Source organism: Sturnira hondurensis, unplaced genomic scaffold (assembly GCF_014824575.4).
Source record: "Sturnira hondurensis isolate 20B ecotype Veracruz unplaced genomic scaffold, ASM1482457v3 Scaffold0014384, whole genome shotgun sequence".
In the NCBI taxonomy this organism is placed as follows: Eukaryota; Metazoa; Chordata; class Mammalia; order Chiroptera; family Phyllostomidae; genus Sturnira; species Sturnira hondurensis.
The window spans coordinates 41,153,611-41,171,207 of NW_028087015.1; the positions used below are offsets into that span (position 1 = coordinate 41,153,611).

General features: G+C 41.5%; 1 protein-coding gene across 2 annotated transcripts in view; it reads right to left on the reverse strand.

Annotated features, from left to right (window-relative positions):
• Positions 1 to 1,547: 1,547 nt before the first annotated feature.
• PRKAA1 (protein kinase AMP-activated catalytic subunit alpha 1) overlaps positions 1,548 to 17,597 on the reverse strand; it is a 31,480-nt gene continuing 15,430 nt past the window's right edge. The window contains exons 2-9 of one of the 2 annotated variants that reach the window (XM_037063225.1): positions 16,019 to 16,160; positions 14,327 to 14,420; positions 10,702 to 10,846; positions 9,168 to 9,255; positions 6,694 to 6,918; positions 4,680 to 5,166; positions 4,444 to 4,570; positions 1,548 to 2,392 (exon numbers count right to left, since the gene is read on the reverse strand). In XM_037063225.1, the coding sequence (XP_036919120.1) occupies positions 2,148 to 2,392; positions 4,444 to 4,570; positions 4,680 to 5,166; positions 6,694 to 6,918; positions 9,168 to 9,255; positions 10,702 to 10,846; positions 14,327 to 14,420; positions 16,019 to 16,160 (1,553 nt within the window). In that variant the 3' untranslated portion in view covers positions 1,548 to 2,147. Of the gene's footprint in view, positions 2,393 to 4,443; positions 4,571 to 4,679; positions 5,167 to 6,693; positions 6,919 to 9,167; positions 9,256 to 10,701; positions 10,847 to 14,326; positions 14,421 to 16,018; positions 16,161 to 17,597 lie in introns of those variants that run through there. The other variant, XM_037063226.1, reaches the window with a different exon arrangement.

Consider the following 17,597-nt stretch of genomic DNA (forward strand, 5'->3'; position numbering starts at 1 on the left):
AAGGTCACATTGATTGGTTCCTCCTTTTGCTCCCCACCCACTCCAACAGCTTATAGAGACATTACAACAATGTCTTAGTTCTATATACAAATTTGTAACTTTAAAAATACAGTTGTCTGTTCTTAACATCAGGGACACATGTTGCATTTAAAGACCTACTTAAAATCAGTATCTTCAAAACAAAAGGAACTTGTATTTAAATGGAACTGCTATCATGTTATATAGCTTTCAGATTCCAAATTGAACAGAAGCAGCCCTGGACAGAAAGGAGCCAAGATTTTTCTTTTGAATTCAGTGCATGTTTCTAGGGGTGCTGGAGCCAAACCTGCAACTACAGTAACTATGCAAACTCTCATGACATCTGAGTATATTATTGTCTAATTACACAGGTGCTCAAAGTATTTGCAAAAAAATAAAAAATAAAAACATAAAAACTTCATATTAACACAGAGCCTTAAAAGGGAAAAAAAAGATAACTCTGTTGCAACGGAAAACTGATTAGCAGGAAAAATATCAACTTCTTAAAGTTAAAACAGTATAAGGCAAATATGGGTAATAGTTTTATTTTTAATTAGCATACATGATACTAATTTTATCTGAGGTGACTTTAAATCTTCATTTATACCTACTATGTAATGCTATTACTAAGTGCAACAAAAACAACATAAATCAAAAATCTCAGAAAGATAAAGTATCTTTAGGCAGTTCCCATAATGCCACTTTTTAAAAAGTAATTAAAATTCAAAGCAAATATGACCATTTAGAACTGTCCAATTTGTTTCATATTTCATCGAAATATCATACCCGACTAAGGAGACACAACCCAATGCAAAGTGTAAACTCGAATTGGACCTGGTTCGAAATAATCAGCTATAAAAGAAATCTGGAGAACAAGTGAGGAATCTAAATATGCATGATTAGATGACATTAGGGAATTACGTTTACGATAGGATTGCTTTTTAAGGACAGTATCATTATTTTTAGCACATGCTTGACATGTCGAGGACCAATGAGTATGTCTGCAACATCCAAATGGTTCAGGGAAGAAGAGCGTTTCATACAGACATACACACATGTATAGAAGAGCGTTTCATACAGACATACACACATGTATAGAAGAGCGTTTCATACAGACACACACACCTGTATAACCGGATCTATGTACACAACTAGATAAAAGCAGATGTGGCAACATGTTAACAAGTATCGAATCCAAGTGATGGATACACATGTAAAAAATGTTTATAATAAAATCTGGGAGAAAAAGTCATATCTGAACACTTAAATTCTTTGTAAGAGATGTTTTTTCTGTGCACTGAATCAATTTAAAAGATACATAATCGAATAACAAGAAGTGTTTGCACACACTCAATACTGACAAGTGCAGAGGAATTGGTGAGATTGGCAAAAACCACATGATTTATTTACAGTATATGCAACTCAGCTCTTGTGACAAAAAGAGCAATTTATGTACAGACTACAACAGGACAAACTGTTAAGATTAAACTTAGTGCCTAGAATATCTCAACATGTTAATTCTGTGTGTGTTTTTGACTCAGCGAAGTGAAGAAAGAACTGTCACCGGTCTGAACAGCTTCGATGTGACTTACCACGGACTGCAGCACACTGAGGAGGGACACGGAAGAGCCAGTCACCACACTGCCCCTACCATGGCAAGGTACCTGCTACTTACGTTAACGAGCCTAGAAAACAAAACTCACCTCTAAAATTCTCTGAGGATTCTAGGCAAATATTTATTGAGTAAGTTTATGAAGCAAATTTATAACACAACGTGTAATAATATATGAAGGCCTTTATGGTAAATTAATATTCTACAAAGCCCTGTGTACAACTAAATATAAAATAGCCAAAAATCAAGTGAGCCTGAGAGACTTATAATTCATTGTGTATATTATATTATGCTATATGCCTACTGAACAAAGAACAAAATTATCTTAATTCATTTTTGCACAGGATTTTTTGCATTAGGATGTGAACTGTTGATCACGTTCCAATCCGTGTGCAAAACACATTCCGAAAGGCCAACCTTCAGTTATAATAATGTATAACTTGATTATAAATGGAAGCATTTGGCTATGATTTATTATACATGCTTATTGCTATCAAAGAAATAAGCAGTTTTAGGTTTACTGTGCAAGAATTTTAATTAGATTCGCGCACATCTCAAAAAATTCTATGGTGTGACTTCCGGGTCTTGGAGTTAAGTCAACAGGAGAAGAGTCAAGTGAGGTCACGGATGAGGTAAGAGAAGCTTCTGAGGGTTTTCCTTGAGCCTCAGCATCTGAATCATTCCTTTGGCAAGATCGATAGTTGCTAACTGATCCCGACCTCTGTGGTGTAGCAGTCCCTGACTTGGCTTCAGTAATTTCATCTGGGTAAAAAAAAATTCACTTTATTATAATCCGTTATACCCACTACAAAAGATTTTTAATAACATTTCATTTTCTTTTCTGACTGTGGCCACTTACTAGTCAACAAGAGCATGTCTATTCTGAATACTTTCTCAAACAGAGGAAAAGCACCTGTGTGAAATTACTCACCTTTAAAAAAATTTTACTTATTTTTTATAGATTTTATTTATTCATCTTTAGAGGGGAAGGGAAAGAGAGAAGGAAAGAAACATCAATGTATGGTTGCCTCTTGTGAGTCCCCTGCTGGGAACTGGCCTACAACCCAGGCATGTGCCCTGACTGGGAATTGAACCGCGATCGTGTGGTTCACAGGCCCGCGCTCAATCCACTGAGCTACATCAGCCAGGGCTCTTTTACTGTCTTTTTTTAAATTATTTATTTATTTATCTTAGAGGGGAAGGGAAGGAGAGAGGGAGAGAAATATCAATGTATAGTTGCCTCTCATGAGTCCCCTGCTGCGAACTGGCCTGCAACCCAGGCATGTGCTCTGACTGGGAATCAAATCACGATCCTTTGGTTCACAGGCCCACGCTCAATCCACTGAGCTACACCAGCCAGGACTTACTCACCTTTTTTACACACAACATGTATTCTCCTGATGGCTAATCAAGATTGGGTACAGTACATAGCTACTCATCAATCTTGCAATCCAAGATTAAGAGCCCAATAAACTAATAACTTGTGGCTTAATAAACATCATTCCCTAGCAATAAAAATTAACCCCTCTAAAATAAAATGCACAGAATAAATGCACTCTTTGAAGATATTTTGGAAATCACCTCATCTGACTCCTTGTTTTTTCAATATGAGAAGACACCCCCAAAAGTTAAGTGACTTCCCATAGGTAACAAATAAACAGAGAACCCAGATCTCCTAACTCTCATCTTGGAGCTTTTCACTCTCCATTTTCTCTTCGTATTTGATTAAAGATCTCATAAAAGAGCAACAACGCACCAAAATCATGGCAATGGACAAAAGCAAGAAAAAACTAAAGTTAGGAACACAATACAAAAACCATAAATGGTCACTGCATTGGTAAACACAGGTGCTGAGGTTGAGAATCTGATCCAAATACAGTGAGAGAAGTAAAACCCGTCGGTATCTCAGACCGCAGCAGAACAGGCTGGCAGATAAACACCCTCCGGACATAAAGATGAGCAGACAAACCGGTTTGGCCAGCACATCACAACTCACCTGTCTCCTGACACTATGTGGACACCATCTCTGAGTTTACAGAGAAGATAGAAAGTTCCTGCATGACTCTCACCTGACAACTGCATACAATCTCAGATGAACAAAAATGACAACATGTCATTTTAACTTAATGGATCTGGCCAATGAAGAAAAGCCATAAACATTTAAGCACACTTTTTGAAAGGTAAATAAAGTTGGAATCATGTAACTAACAAAAATGCTAAAAGATGCCGTCTCTGATTATGTCTCTACTGTCAGGCTGGGAGGAAAGGGCTGGTTCAGGGGAGAAAAACCACCAGAAGCCCCTCCCAACAGGTCTCTCTTAAGTGCCTGCAAGAAACTCTACTCGGCAAATAGTTCCCTGTCCTGTGAGCTACTCATCAAATCTACTTACAGTGCCTTTTCACTCAACTCTAAAAGCTAATAACTATCCTTTAATCCTTAAATGAAAAAGATTACTTAATGAAAACTTACAGAAAAATCAATGATTATTTCTAAATAAAACATCTGATCTTGTCAGAACGAACCACATCCAAAAAACAGAAATGTGGCAAAAACTATCACTTTAGGACCAGACTGCACCTGGCTTTAAGGACTCTACAAGATAATCTTAAAAGTCAACATGCTCTAAGATTACAAGAATAACAAGACTTAATAGATGTTGACATTACAAAGGCATAAAAATCTCACATTTTACATTCTTTTACTACTGAGTTACTAAGAACAATTCAAGAAGCTTCAAAAAAATCAAAGACTAAAAAGCCAAGTTAGGTAACAAAGTCTAATATGCCTCTGTGGTGTTTTGTGACGTACATACCATCAATACTTCGGAAATCCAATAAATACGTTCGACTATCCACTTGGTATAACTGTAGGCTCATTTTGGAGTACGTACTTGTCACAGGATTCTTTCTTCGAACTCGCAAATAGTACGGGTTTACAACCTAGAGTATCGTGCGGACAAAGACCACGTCAAAAGCTATTCTTCTAGAGAACACTACAGGTTTACAAATGTACTCATTAATAATAGTCAGAATGCGCTTTCCTTCCTACCTTCCATTCGTAATCCAGTTGTTTAATTGCTCTACAGACTTCTGCCATGATATCACTTGGTCGACTCTGACTTCTAATTCCCAAGTGCCATTTCGCTTTCCTTACACCTTGGTGTTTGGATTTTTGTGGATTTAATTCATCAAGGGTATGGCGTGCCCTCGGTGTTTCGGCCACCAAGAAGGGCACTCTTTCCGGATGGGGCCGAGTCAAATGGTGATCATCGAGAAAAGAATCAGGCGGGCTTGTCGCCAGGTAAAAGTCCTTGGCCTCATTCATTATCCTCCTGTTATCGATGATGAGGTGGTAGGCGACTGCCAAAGGGTCCTGGTGATTCCTGTTATAGAGGCAGCTGAGGACCTCCTCTTCGGAGCACTCGAATTTCTCACACACTTCTTTTAAGGCTTCGTCATCAATCATGGTTGAACTATATGATGGGTCCTCGGGAAAGAGGTATTTTGGAAGATCCTGCTTAAACCATTCGTGTTCCCTGAGAGAAAAAGGCAGGGCCAGGAGAAGGATTGTGAGTAGAGATGAGACTGAAAGTAACGGTTTGGAGAACTGAGGATATAAATTCATTTATATTTATATTCATACTATATTGTCATTTTTCTTAAACTGAGACTTTCTGGCCCACATTTCTTTGTATATACCAGAGGAAATGCTGCTGCCTCCCTCTGATTTCAAGAGGGAGAAGGCATTGCTGTAGAAATAGGAAAAGAAATGTAGATACTTTAGATTACATTTAAATTGTAAAAATATGTTAACAAGAAAAAGCATCTCTCACTCAGATATTTCAGTGTAAATTTCAGAACGTGATCTGTCCCGTTCGTCAGCTGGTAAGACCACGGCCCGAGCTCCGTGGCCCATTTTGGCGGGTCTGCAGCACGCCAAGCAGAGGGAGAAGACTCAAGCGCCGTGTGCCCATGTGACCTTTCCTCCTTCCCATCCCCCTAACGATTCCGTTTCCTATCCCAGATCTACACCTGACTTCCTCCTTCCTTGTCCCTCCATCTTGGAGAACTCTGTCATCTAGTGACACTTCCCCAAAGAGAAATTCCCATGGGGTGCAGGGGAACAGAATGGTAGAAGAAACATTGCTTGCAGGGAATTTTAAAAGTCAGAAATGGCTCACCCAGCCCTGACCTCTGTGGCTCAGTTAGTTGGGCATTTTCCTGCAAAGAGAAAGGTCGCCAGTTCGATTCCCAGTCATAGCACATGCCTGGGTTGTGGATCTGGTCCCTGGTTGGGGCACATACCAGAGGCAACCAATCGATGTTTCTCTTGCACATCAATGTTTCTTTTCCTCTTTCTCCCTCCCTTCCCCTCTCTCTAAAAATAAATAAAATGAAATATATTTTTAAAATTTGAGAAGTAAATTTGTCACCATCACTTTCGTGATGTCACCATCACTAATACCTTATTTAAGCTATTAGTTTGAACCATATGAAAATTGCCATGTTGACAGACTTTTTACCTACAAAACAGCAATATCACATGTGATTCAATGTCTACTACTACAAAAAATACATGTCAATGACTATTAAAATGTCCTCATTCCTTGAGATGAACAAAAAGAGAAAATATAATTCATAAGATCAGAACTGAAATAGCTACATGTAAATTCACTACTGAAAAGTATTAATCCTGATGGGAATACATTAAAAGTCAGACATGAAGCACACTCGAGAACAGCTTAGAGAACCACTATAAAAATCGAATAGCCTTCCAGTGTCCTTTTTTTATTAGTTAGTTTTTAATTTAAAAAGTAATGTAATGCTCATCATTATAATTTCAAAACAAATGCGTAAGTAAGAAGTGCGAACCCTCCCTCCTACCAACTTTACTTCCCCAAGGTCGCCAGTACAGTGTGTATTTTTAAATCACAAAGTAAATAAATGGGTCTATACACAATTTTTAACATAAAGATAGCACATGCTGTCCTCCAACTTCTCCTTTCACTTCACTCACATCACCGATCCCATCGGATCTGGTCACCCCCCAGCGGCTTTACTACCTGATGTCTTTGACTGTGGCCCTCTTCATGGGGTCCACCTGCAGCATATGTTTCAGGAGGCTGATCACAGAAGGGTTTAAATACTGGGGGGTGTAAAAGATGCCATCACATATCTTCTTAAAAAGGGTTGGCACGTGGTCATCGTCAAATGGCAGGGTTCCACACAGTAGGGCATAGAGGATGACCCCACTGCTCCATATGTCTACCTCCGGGCCGGCATACAATCTGCAACAGTGAACACCCACCGGGTTAAATGCTCATCACCCACTTAAGAGTCAAACATGGTGCAAAAATCTTAAGAACGGATACTGAGTAAGTACAAGGGGGAACCCCCCCAAAACTGGAATTATCTTCTGGAGGGTGGGCCCCTGGGAATATAGGCTTCCCCACTTAGGTGAGTGTTCTAGGAACCCATCTGTATCACTGCACCTGCTCGCACTGCAGTGAGAGGCTGCCTTCGTTCAGCTTCAGGGAATTTCTCTTGAAGACTCTTTCAACACACCTGCCCATTTCATGATGGGTGATTCACAAGCATGCCTGCTGACACCAAGCTGTGTTCGGCAGTTTGGGACCCAAAACAGCCTGACCCCAATGCCCTGCCCTCCCTATTCACCCAATCTCCACCCCACCCCCGCAAGCAACTTTTTCCCCCCCATCCCCCATGAAAAAAGTCCTCAAAGAGAAACATTTTGCTGATGTGGAAGAGGTGAAGCAGAAAACAGCAGCAGTAAAAGGCATCATAATTGACGGGTTCAAAAACTGCTTTGAGCAATGGGAACCGTCTCGGTGGGCACATTGCATGACACAGAGAGCACTTTGAAGGTGACTGAGGTTTAAGCATGTTAGAATAAATACACAAATTTTATAAATAGATTCTGGGTTTTTCGGGTCCCCCTTATAATTAGTAGTCAGAATACAGTTTGTGTAATCACTGCTGAATACTACATATAAAGATTTTATACTAATTCTATCAGTATTTTCTTTGAAAACAGAAGAACTTTTTAAAGTTATAGACTATAGCTAAACTTCTGTCCTCACCACCTTACACAGTTCTCGTGAGATCCGACCAATAAGGCCAAACCTTGAACAGAAGTATTATCACTGAGTTTAAAACCCTCACAGTCTGGTTCCAGAGGAGGGAGGAAATGACCTTCGCCGCAGGCTGGGGAAGGTAGCCAAGCGAACTGGTTTGTGGACGACTGTTTGCAATACACTGTGGCCAACTGACTATTCTAGTTGCCAACTGTTAGACAACCCATTCAAAGCTGGGCTTCAGAGAAAGAACCTGCTTAAATTGTCAAATACATTGTTCTACTGATCAATAGGCACTGTTTTGAAAGTAAGTTTCCGTTCATACAACCTTACATAAAGGCTTATGTAAAGCAAGAAAATCCGACTTCAGTCATGGCCCGCTGCATAAATGCGTAACCACAATAACTTATTTCTATTTATTTAACCCTGCCCCCAGGATCCAGGGTCCTGAATTGTTTTTTTCCCTAAAGAACTGAGACAATACAAATGAAATATTTATTCATAGCATTTTAAACATTAATATAAAATGATGAAACGCGATAAATCTACATTTAGGATGCCTCCGCCTTATCCATGGCAATGACCTGCCAGAAGTACTTCCCCAAGAGGGTCAGGCAAGCGAGCTGATGGTCATGGAGGGAAAGCACTGTAATATTGATTCTGCGAATTAGTCGGGATGTGGAAAACTCAAACAAAGAACCACGTTTTAAATAAAAGTTAATTATTAAAAACTAGCAAACAATATCAACATTCTGTTTTGAATTTCAGCGGTACAGTGAACAATTACTCTTAAAAAATTTAAATTTCCCTGTTGTCTAAACTATTCAAAAAGCTGTACCTTAACAAAGATTCTCATCTTCTCAAACACTAGGTTAGCAAATTGAGAGGACAGATTTTTAAAAATTAATTTTACAGTCTCTAAAAGATTTTTTAAATGAAAATTCAAAATGAATGAGGTCTGAAGATTTTATTAATACTTGAGTCCAATTCTCCAAGACCCTTAGCATAAAACCTTAAGCTACTATAAAATACCATCTATTTGAAAAAAAAGGTACACATTATACTTTTAATTCTTCATATAAGTAAACAATAAGCCATTCTAGCTATTAGATAATTCTGTATCATTCAAGTTTTTAATGTGGTACCTATCTTTAAAACTCACTATTATGACAGCTTCAGTTTCTTCCACCAGGAAAATAAGTATTCTCATCTAACTACTTTAATATAATACTGACTTCACATACCAACATTTTCCTCCATAAATGGAGTCCTTAACTACAATGTCTTATTCTTAAAACAGAACATTTTCTGGATAAGAAAAGAATAAGCCTTAAGTCTCTCTCCTCTCATCAGAATTAAACACTGCAGGCACCACAGACTACCAAAGCCAGGCAAACACGACCATTACGAGCGGATCCAGGGCGGGGAGCGTCAGATCCTACCTTCCTGAAATTACTTCCGGTGCAGCATAGTTGGGGGAGCCACAGCTCGTTCTTAAAAATTCACCGTCTGACATCATGTTTGAAAGACCTGAAAATGCACAAAATCAACTACTCAAGATCTCCCAAGGACAAAAATAAAAGCAAAACTCCATTAAACAATACAAGTGAGTTTGCATGAAGGAAAGAAATCATTTTATTCTTTGCTCTAACAAAATGTATAGTTTTTACCGTTCCCAAATATTTTGCCACTATGCCCTAAAGTCTGTCATGTATTTCAACATTTAAAATTAGTGCATTTTGGGAGTTTAATGTGTATGTATTAAGCTATTAGTTACTGTGCTTACTAGAATAAACTTGATGTTTAAATTTCATTAGTACAGAAATTACTAAGGAAAAATGTAGAACAGAGAAGTAGAAGAATCAAAAGTTTCTCTTAACCCCTGTTCTGATTCTTTAATAAGATACAATAATTTCGGAAATCAAAGTTTCCTCGTAGTTTTGCTCCAAAAAGACACCTCTGCCTTCTCAAAAATGTCCTGTATAAAAATAATTATCACAGTTGCGGTACGAGAGAGTCAGATAATGTAGTGAACTACCCAAGAACAAAACCAACCCAAAAAATAACAGCGTAGGGCTCCTGGCCCTGCTCAGTGAGCCTCCAGACACTGAAACACACACACATTCAAAGCTGAGGAGAATACAAGACTCTCCTCTGAGTGGAACTGAAGCAACAGAAAGTTGCAGAGACTCATTTTTCACTCAGATTTAATAACGTTGACGGCAATTTAGGTAAGACATAAAAGGAAAGTAAATTCACTCTGATGATCCAAATAATGTTCCTCAAGCTGAAATTATGTTTCTCTCAAGTTGAAATTGGTTTTCTATCATTTAAAATACCTTTTCTTTGCCCTGGCTGGTGTAGCTCAGTGGACTGAGTGCCAGCCTGGAAACCAAAAGGTCATGGGTTCAATTCCCAGTCAGGGCACATGCCTGGGTTGTGAGCCAGGTCTCCAGTTGGGGGCGTGTGAGAGCCAACTGACTGATGTTTCTCTCACATGTCCATATTTCTCTCCCTTTCTATCTCCCTCCCTTCCTCTCTCTCTAAAAAGTAAATAAATAAAATGAAAAACACCTTGTTTTCCTAAAATAATTTTATTCATATAGTTTACCTTCTGGCTCTCCACGCTTGCATAACTCCATCCCAGGCTCTTTCCTCTCGCTCCGTAACTGACCAAAAGGACACACTGGTAATAGGCCGCTAACTCTTCCTTCACATGTAACAAACAGGCTCTGTCACATAATGTCTCTACTGCCACCAACTTACATGGTTTACTTACTGTCACAAAACTCAATTTGAAAGACACACAGCTAAGAAAGGAGAATTCCTTAGTTTCTCCTTCGTATATGTGCTCGTGAACAGAACGGCAAAGATACACTAGTCTGAGAAACTCCGTCCATTACCCAAAAGTAAACGTCATCTGAGGACCCACGTCCGTTAAACACAGTGAACAGAGGAAACGGTAAAACCCCTCACCAAAGTCAGCTATCTTTGCGTTCATGTGCGCGTCCAGCAGGACATTTTCCGGTTTCAGGTCCCTGTGGACCACCATGTGCCTGTGGCAGTAATCCACGCCAGAGAGGATTTGTTGGAACAGACGTCGACTTTCTTTTTCATCCAGCTGAAAAAAGTAGAGAGACATCTTAAAGGTGTATCTTTCAAAAGAAATTCTTCTACCTATAATTCTCCAAGCTATAAAACTGTATGAATGCATGAAGCCTTCCAAATGAACCTCGCTGGTAAGATCCTTTTGCAATGCTCAGGAGGGACAGGCAGCCTGGACAGCAGTGCTCAGAGGGTCCTGGAACCGAAAGCAGCAGCCCAGCCCGCTAACGTCAGTGCTCCCCTGGGGGTAGGGTCCCAGCCTGCACTCCTTCCCATCTCACCAGCCAGTTCAAATCATGCCAAGTTCTGCTTAAAACTAGGCATGCTTCCTCCCACAAGTTCAAAACGTTTCATTGTCACTATGCCGCACAGTGTCTAATATATATAGCAATAAAAAAAGGACCTAATACAGTTGATAAAAATTGACAAATAAATGGGTGATAGTGCTCTGGAGAAAAATAAAGCAGGGTAGGACACAGAGAGTTAGGTTGTGGTAGGGACACTATTTTAAGCTACATGAGGAATCAACATTTAAGCACTGCTAATAAATTAGCAAGCAACCATCTTATTTTATGTTCTGAAATAAAAGACATTTTAATTTTAACAAAAGAAAAACCCTAATTTCATTTATTTTACAAAAATATAAAAGCCTTTATCTCTAATCTGCTTACTGAAAAAATTATGCTGCAAATACATTTTTAGCTCAATATTTATATTATTTTTAATTCTTTTTTTATTGTTGGTCAAGGACAGTTGTCTCCATTTTCCTACAGATACATTTTTAAAAATACTCTTTCACAAACTCTTTCTCCAGCCTGGCCGGTGTGGCTCAGAAGGTTGGAGCACCATCTACAGGCTCGATCCCCATCGGGGCACCCGGCCCGGACGCGGGCGCAGGCCCTGCCCTGGGTGGGTACGAGAAGGCAACCCCAGACAATGTTTCTCTGTCATATCAATGTCTGTCTGTCTGGCTCCCCTCCCCCATACGCTCTCTCTAAAAGCGATGAAAAAACGTCCTCAGGCAAGGATAAAAATAAAATAAAGTTCTCTTTCCATTTATCTGTATTTCTGTATTTCTTTATGTTTTTTCCATAGTCATTACTTAGACATGCTTGCCCCTAACAAGTCATACTTAATAAAAAGCTATTAATCCTTTAGGTGAAGGAGTCTAATACACAATTCTGTGACACAGACCACAAATTAGCATTCTCAGAGCAGACTTTTGTACCTGAAATGACATGGACAATCTGGGAGAAAAGATGAAATGATTTTTCAATGCAAAATTAAAACTACCGAAGTACTATGAGATATCCTTCCTCTGAAAAAATACCACTGCATTAGCAATCTAACACCTTTATTTGTAGAAGAAATGTAGGTTCATTTTTAATACTTTATATCAAATACACTAAATGAAAGAAAGAATGTGTTCTAAATGTGAAAGAGAAGAAAACGTAACTGATTAAACAAAATGTAAGTGGTAAAACAAGTAGACAGGCTACAAAAATGAAGATTATACTACATTAATAATAAACACAGCACAAAGGATGAAGGCGGAAACTGCGACGGAAGGTTAGAAAAGACAAAGCCCACTGCTGGTTACACACGGCAGGCTGAACCGTCTGTCTCCGCTCCTTGAACTATTACTGAAGTGACACCATTAGATAAGGACAAAAAGAACCAAAGAGGAGACAGCATATCAAGAGGAGCCAGACTGGAGAGTGGATGCACAGTGATAAACACTTCACCGGCCAGAAGACTCCTGACCCCAAGCCTACAGGGATGCAAAGCAGCCACGAACCTGCCTCTGCACAGAACCCTAGAAAACTCAAGAAGGTGGAAGTCCTGGGAATTTTTCAAGGTAGAAGCATGAGGTGAGCTGACAACCAGTTGAAGGAGGAAATTTTCCACTCCCCTCTGCTAGGGAAGACCATCATTTACTCTTCAGTGAGGCTGACCCAGCTCCGTCCTCAAGGACTCCAAGGCGGGCATGAGGCGCCAGAGGAAAACAGGGGGATTAAGGGAAAGCCGACATACTAACCAGGGGCCCCCTGCAGCCCCCACCCCACTCAGGGGCTGGCAGCTAAGCGGGCGCTCTCAGGGAGACCCGCAGGCTTGGTCTGGAGCAACTATCTGATCCAAGGAAAGGCATTCGTGATCTCTGACATCCGGTGTGCCCAAACACGACGGCCAGGCCGTCCCTAATCCACCTACGGGGAGGCCCACCAATCAGTAAGCTCCACCCGCATGAGCTTGGCCTTTGGTACCTCACTCTCCAATGAAGGGACAGTGAACGAGGGGCCAATGCACAGAAGACAAAGACGGATAAAGGCAAACAGCAGCAACGTAACGAGACAGGGAGCACAGAGCGTACAGAAACAGTGCAGGGAACACAAGAAAAAATTTCGTTGTCATTTTCAGACAGATAAGAGTATCACATTTGTGGAGGGAAAAAACAGGCTATTTAAAGAAAGAAATTTTCAGGAAGCAAGATCTTTCAAATAGAAAAATGACAACTGAAATTTTAATAAGCAACAGACAAAAACTGATGAAAATTCCCATAAAGCACACTGACCAAAAAAATGAAAATAGAAAACGAAGATGCCACTTCAACGTGTGCCTACTCCCATTTTCTCCAGGCAGAAAGGGATGGAGGGGCGGGAAGGGGAGGCTGCACAGTGAACAGAGAAGCACAGTGTCTACAGCTTAAATGAACCATGGTAAGAACTGGCTAATCAAAATGAACTTGAATACTGAGCTGAGTTCGGGGAAGGTAAACGTATGCTACAGAGGATGAATGAATGAAGGACGCAGAGACCTTGAGACTGGGGAGGAAACACAAAGGGTTCGCAGTTCTGGACACGGCTCTTCCCGTGAGACGCTTCTGCGCGCCATGCAACCTGGGTGTGAGACACGTGTGGGCGAGGGCGGTGTGCGGGGTTTGTATCTGTAACCGAAGACACTGCTCAAATGTCTTCTAAAGCTCCTTCCAGCTCTAAATTCTTTAAGTCTAATTCCTGCTTCCTGAGTGGAGCCTGTTCTTACTACTTCAGGTACATCAGATTTCTGAAACCAAGAAACGAATGCAACTTAAATGTGGTAGGGTTAACCAGCAAGGCCTAGCTCTGTAAGTATTTAAGGACATTTCATAAGGATTACAAATACTTCAAGACATATATTAAAAGCATTTGTAGGCCCCAAAGCCTGGAGTCTGAGGACCATGAGTCCTGGGATCTCGTTACAACTCTGTCATGAATAAATCACGTGACCTTGAGCACCTGCACACGCTGTGGTCTCCCTTCCCACATCTGTGTGAACTCAGGAAGTAATCTACGAGGTCCTCACTAGCTCTACTAATCTATGATTCCAGACAAATATATGACTAAGGGAAAAGACTATTAAATAGACCTCTTAACAAAATTGCTTTCCAGTATCTTAAAGCTGGTAAGGGACAAGGAGAGTTACAAAACAGATACAGGATTAAATCAGAGCTGCTTACCCTTCCATTTTTACAGATATAATCAAATAGCTCTCCTCCTGAGACATATTCCATCACCATGAAAATGTCAGAAGGTGTACTGATGACCTGGTACCTGGTGAGAGAAAACATTGCCTGCCAACGTTAAAACATGCATGTTCATTCATTCAATAAATGTTTCCTAAGTGCCTACAGTATTCCAGGTAGTGCACTAAAAGCCGGGAAAACTGCAGGAAATAAAACTTTTCTGCCCTCCTGGAGTTCATGTTCTAGAAGCCAGGAAACAAACATTAAATGAACAGGCAACAGGTCACGTGGTAGAACATGCTAGGAGGAGGAAGAGAGCAAACTAAGGGTAATCTTTCCCATGGAGTGCTCAAGGCAGGCCTCTCAGACAGAGCAGTATCTGAGCAGAGCCTCGTGGAAGTCAGGGAGTAAACTGTGCCACTGTCTAGGAAGAAGGTGACCCAGGCAGAGGGAGCAGCCAGCACAAAGGGACCCCCCACCCCTGGTGGAAGCCTGCCTGGCATGTTTTAAGCAACGGGAAGAGGCCGGCTGGGTGAGCTGGGACGGAGAAACAGATGTGGCGTCGAAGAGGTAACGGGAGACCCAAGGACAGAGAACCTCACAAGCCGTGATGGAGCTGCGGCTCTTACTCTAAGGGACATGAAGGGTGCAAACAAAGCAGGCGTGTGGTCTGGCCTCGTCACACCTTAGCTGCAGCAGCATCATGAAGAACTGACCGCAGACGGTCCAGGTGGACGCAGGAGCTGCGGCAGCAGTCCCTGCGCAACCTGGAGGCAACTCGGACCAGGCCGATGGCTACGAAGGAGCTGGAAGGAAGAAATGGGACGGAGGGTGGGAAGTGAGAGCAACGGGGAAGTTAAGCTTCCACCCTGAGGAGCTGGACATTCTCCGAGATGGTGAAAACTGTGGGGAGGGCAGGTCTGGGAGGGTAACAGAGAGCTCAGTTTGAGCCGCGTGGCATTTCTTGGGCTTCGTGGACACCCACGTGGAGGACTAAAGCAGGCAGTGGGCCCGAGCCTGGAGTTACGAGAAGAGGGTTTGAAGCGGAGGTGGATGTTCAGGGGTCACCAGCATATGGGTGGTATCTAAAGCCACAGCCCCTCAATAAATGAGAAGAGGTGAGAGGGAAACCAATCTGGACTCAGCCAGTTCAGCACAAAGGTCACAGCAGTTTCAACGTACAGTCTGTAGAACAAAGCTAAGCAGTAAACAAATCATCTGAAAACTCTACAGCTGGCAACTGTAAAACAACAGTAATGTCACTGCCCCTCTGAAATCCTGGATTCCTGGTCTTCTAAACAGTTACTTGTTTGATCAGATGTACGCGACATGGGAGAAACCCTTCCCGCTGCGTTAAGTCTAGTGAGGCTCACTGACGTGTGGATGTTGTCCTAGCAAACCGCTGCCGGCTCTGCGGCACACGGGGCACTGCACGCTCTCCATCAGGAGGGCACAGGTGCACGGCACAAGACAGCGCGGGAAGGTAACTGCTGAGGAGCACAAGGGCAGAGAGGGACACAGGCCTAAGTGACACGGGTTAGACAAACACACGGACAGGAAGCAACTTCAAAATCCTCAAGAACAGATGAAGAAAAAGACAGTCATCTTTCTCACTTCTCATAGTAATTAGGCAACAAAAATGATGAAAAAAATGACAGGACTGTATTTAATAAAATCAGAGCTTACAGTTTAATAATATGAGGATGCCTGAAAAGCTTGAGGTTCTGGATTTCTCTGCGGATCTTTCCCACCACATCGAGGCTGCGGATCTTCTGCCGATTGAGTATCTTCACAGCAACTTTGTGCCCGGTCAGCTCGTGCTTGCCAACTGCGGGGGGAGCATTTCAAGGAGTTAGTACCAGGCCTGCCGGTTACTTACGCAGACATGTTCTAAGAGTGGCAATCCCAGCACTCTCAGAAAATGTGTGAGCAAATGTAACTTCCTTTCGCCTCCACCTGACTTGCCCGTGTTAACATGAGCAATTAGGTGGGAGAACACAGAGGAAACTAGTAAGACCAGTTCCTTCCAGGAAGCTGGAAGGCTAAGGGAGAAAGGCGAGACAGGGCCTTCTGTTTTGCACTTTTAAATTCTCTTCGTTTATTTTTCACTTTTAAAACTATAACATCACACATACAAATTGAATCACACATGTATTTTCTCTCTCGGTGTGCAGTTCTACAGACTTTACCACGAGTGGATCCTGGTGTCCCCACCATCACCGGCAGATACGGACGAGCTCCGCCCCCCCACGACCCCTGGCGCAGCAGCAGGCCTCCCTGCCCGCGACCCTGTGAGCCTCTGAAAACGGGGTTTGTGGGCATGCAGTTTCCATTTTTTAACGTAAGAAAAAAAATTAAGTGATTATCTTTTAATTTTGAATGCAATGCCCTGACATCCAAGGGTAATAGAATTTAGACCTTTCTATAGAGGCAAAGTCTCCAAAACTCTCACCCTTTCTCCAGAACCAAGAAGAGGGTACCCACTACAGGAGAAAAACTAACAGGATCCCTAATACGGAAATGGAGTGAAGCCCTAGGTTAACACATTCGCTGAAGGCCCAGAAGACAACAGATCCACAGAGAAACATTCCAGGGAAGCCCAGATGGTTACTCCCGTGGGGAGAAACAGGGAGTCTTCCAGGTCTGGAAGTGTGGAATACTGACGGAATGTACAGAGACATGTGAAGATGTGGGGAATTGAAATTTAGGTGCAAAGAAAACTAAACCAATGAAAACTGAGGTAAGAACTCAAGGAAAATTAAAAGTTCTATAGAAAATATAGTCATGACATTGGCTCCCCAAACAGTTTTTATACAGTCACAATTCTGAAAACATAGAATACGGATTTTCAAAGAACAATATAAGGTCATTAGGAGAATGAAGGGGAGAGGAAAGGTATAAGAGAGTATCCTCAACTACCATAACAGGAAGTCAGCAAAAAAAGCCTGTCAATAAGAACTAAGAGACGGCTTGTACACATGAATATAGTAATTAGAAATGTGGAGGGTTTTTTTTTTAAAGATTTTATTTATTTATTTTTAGAGAGGGGAAGGGAGGGAGAGAGGAAGAGAAACATCCATGTGTGGTTGCCTCTCATGCGCCCCCTGCTGGGCACCTGATGGGGAAGAAACAGCGGACAGTGGGGATAGGGAATTCTGTTTTACAAACGCATCTCTTAGCACTATTTGACCTCTTAAAACATACATGTATCACTTTACCAAAAAAAATTAATTTTAAGTATGTGATTTAGGGTTTTAGCTTTACA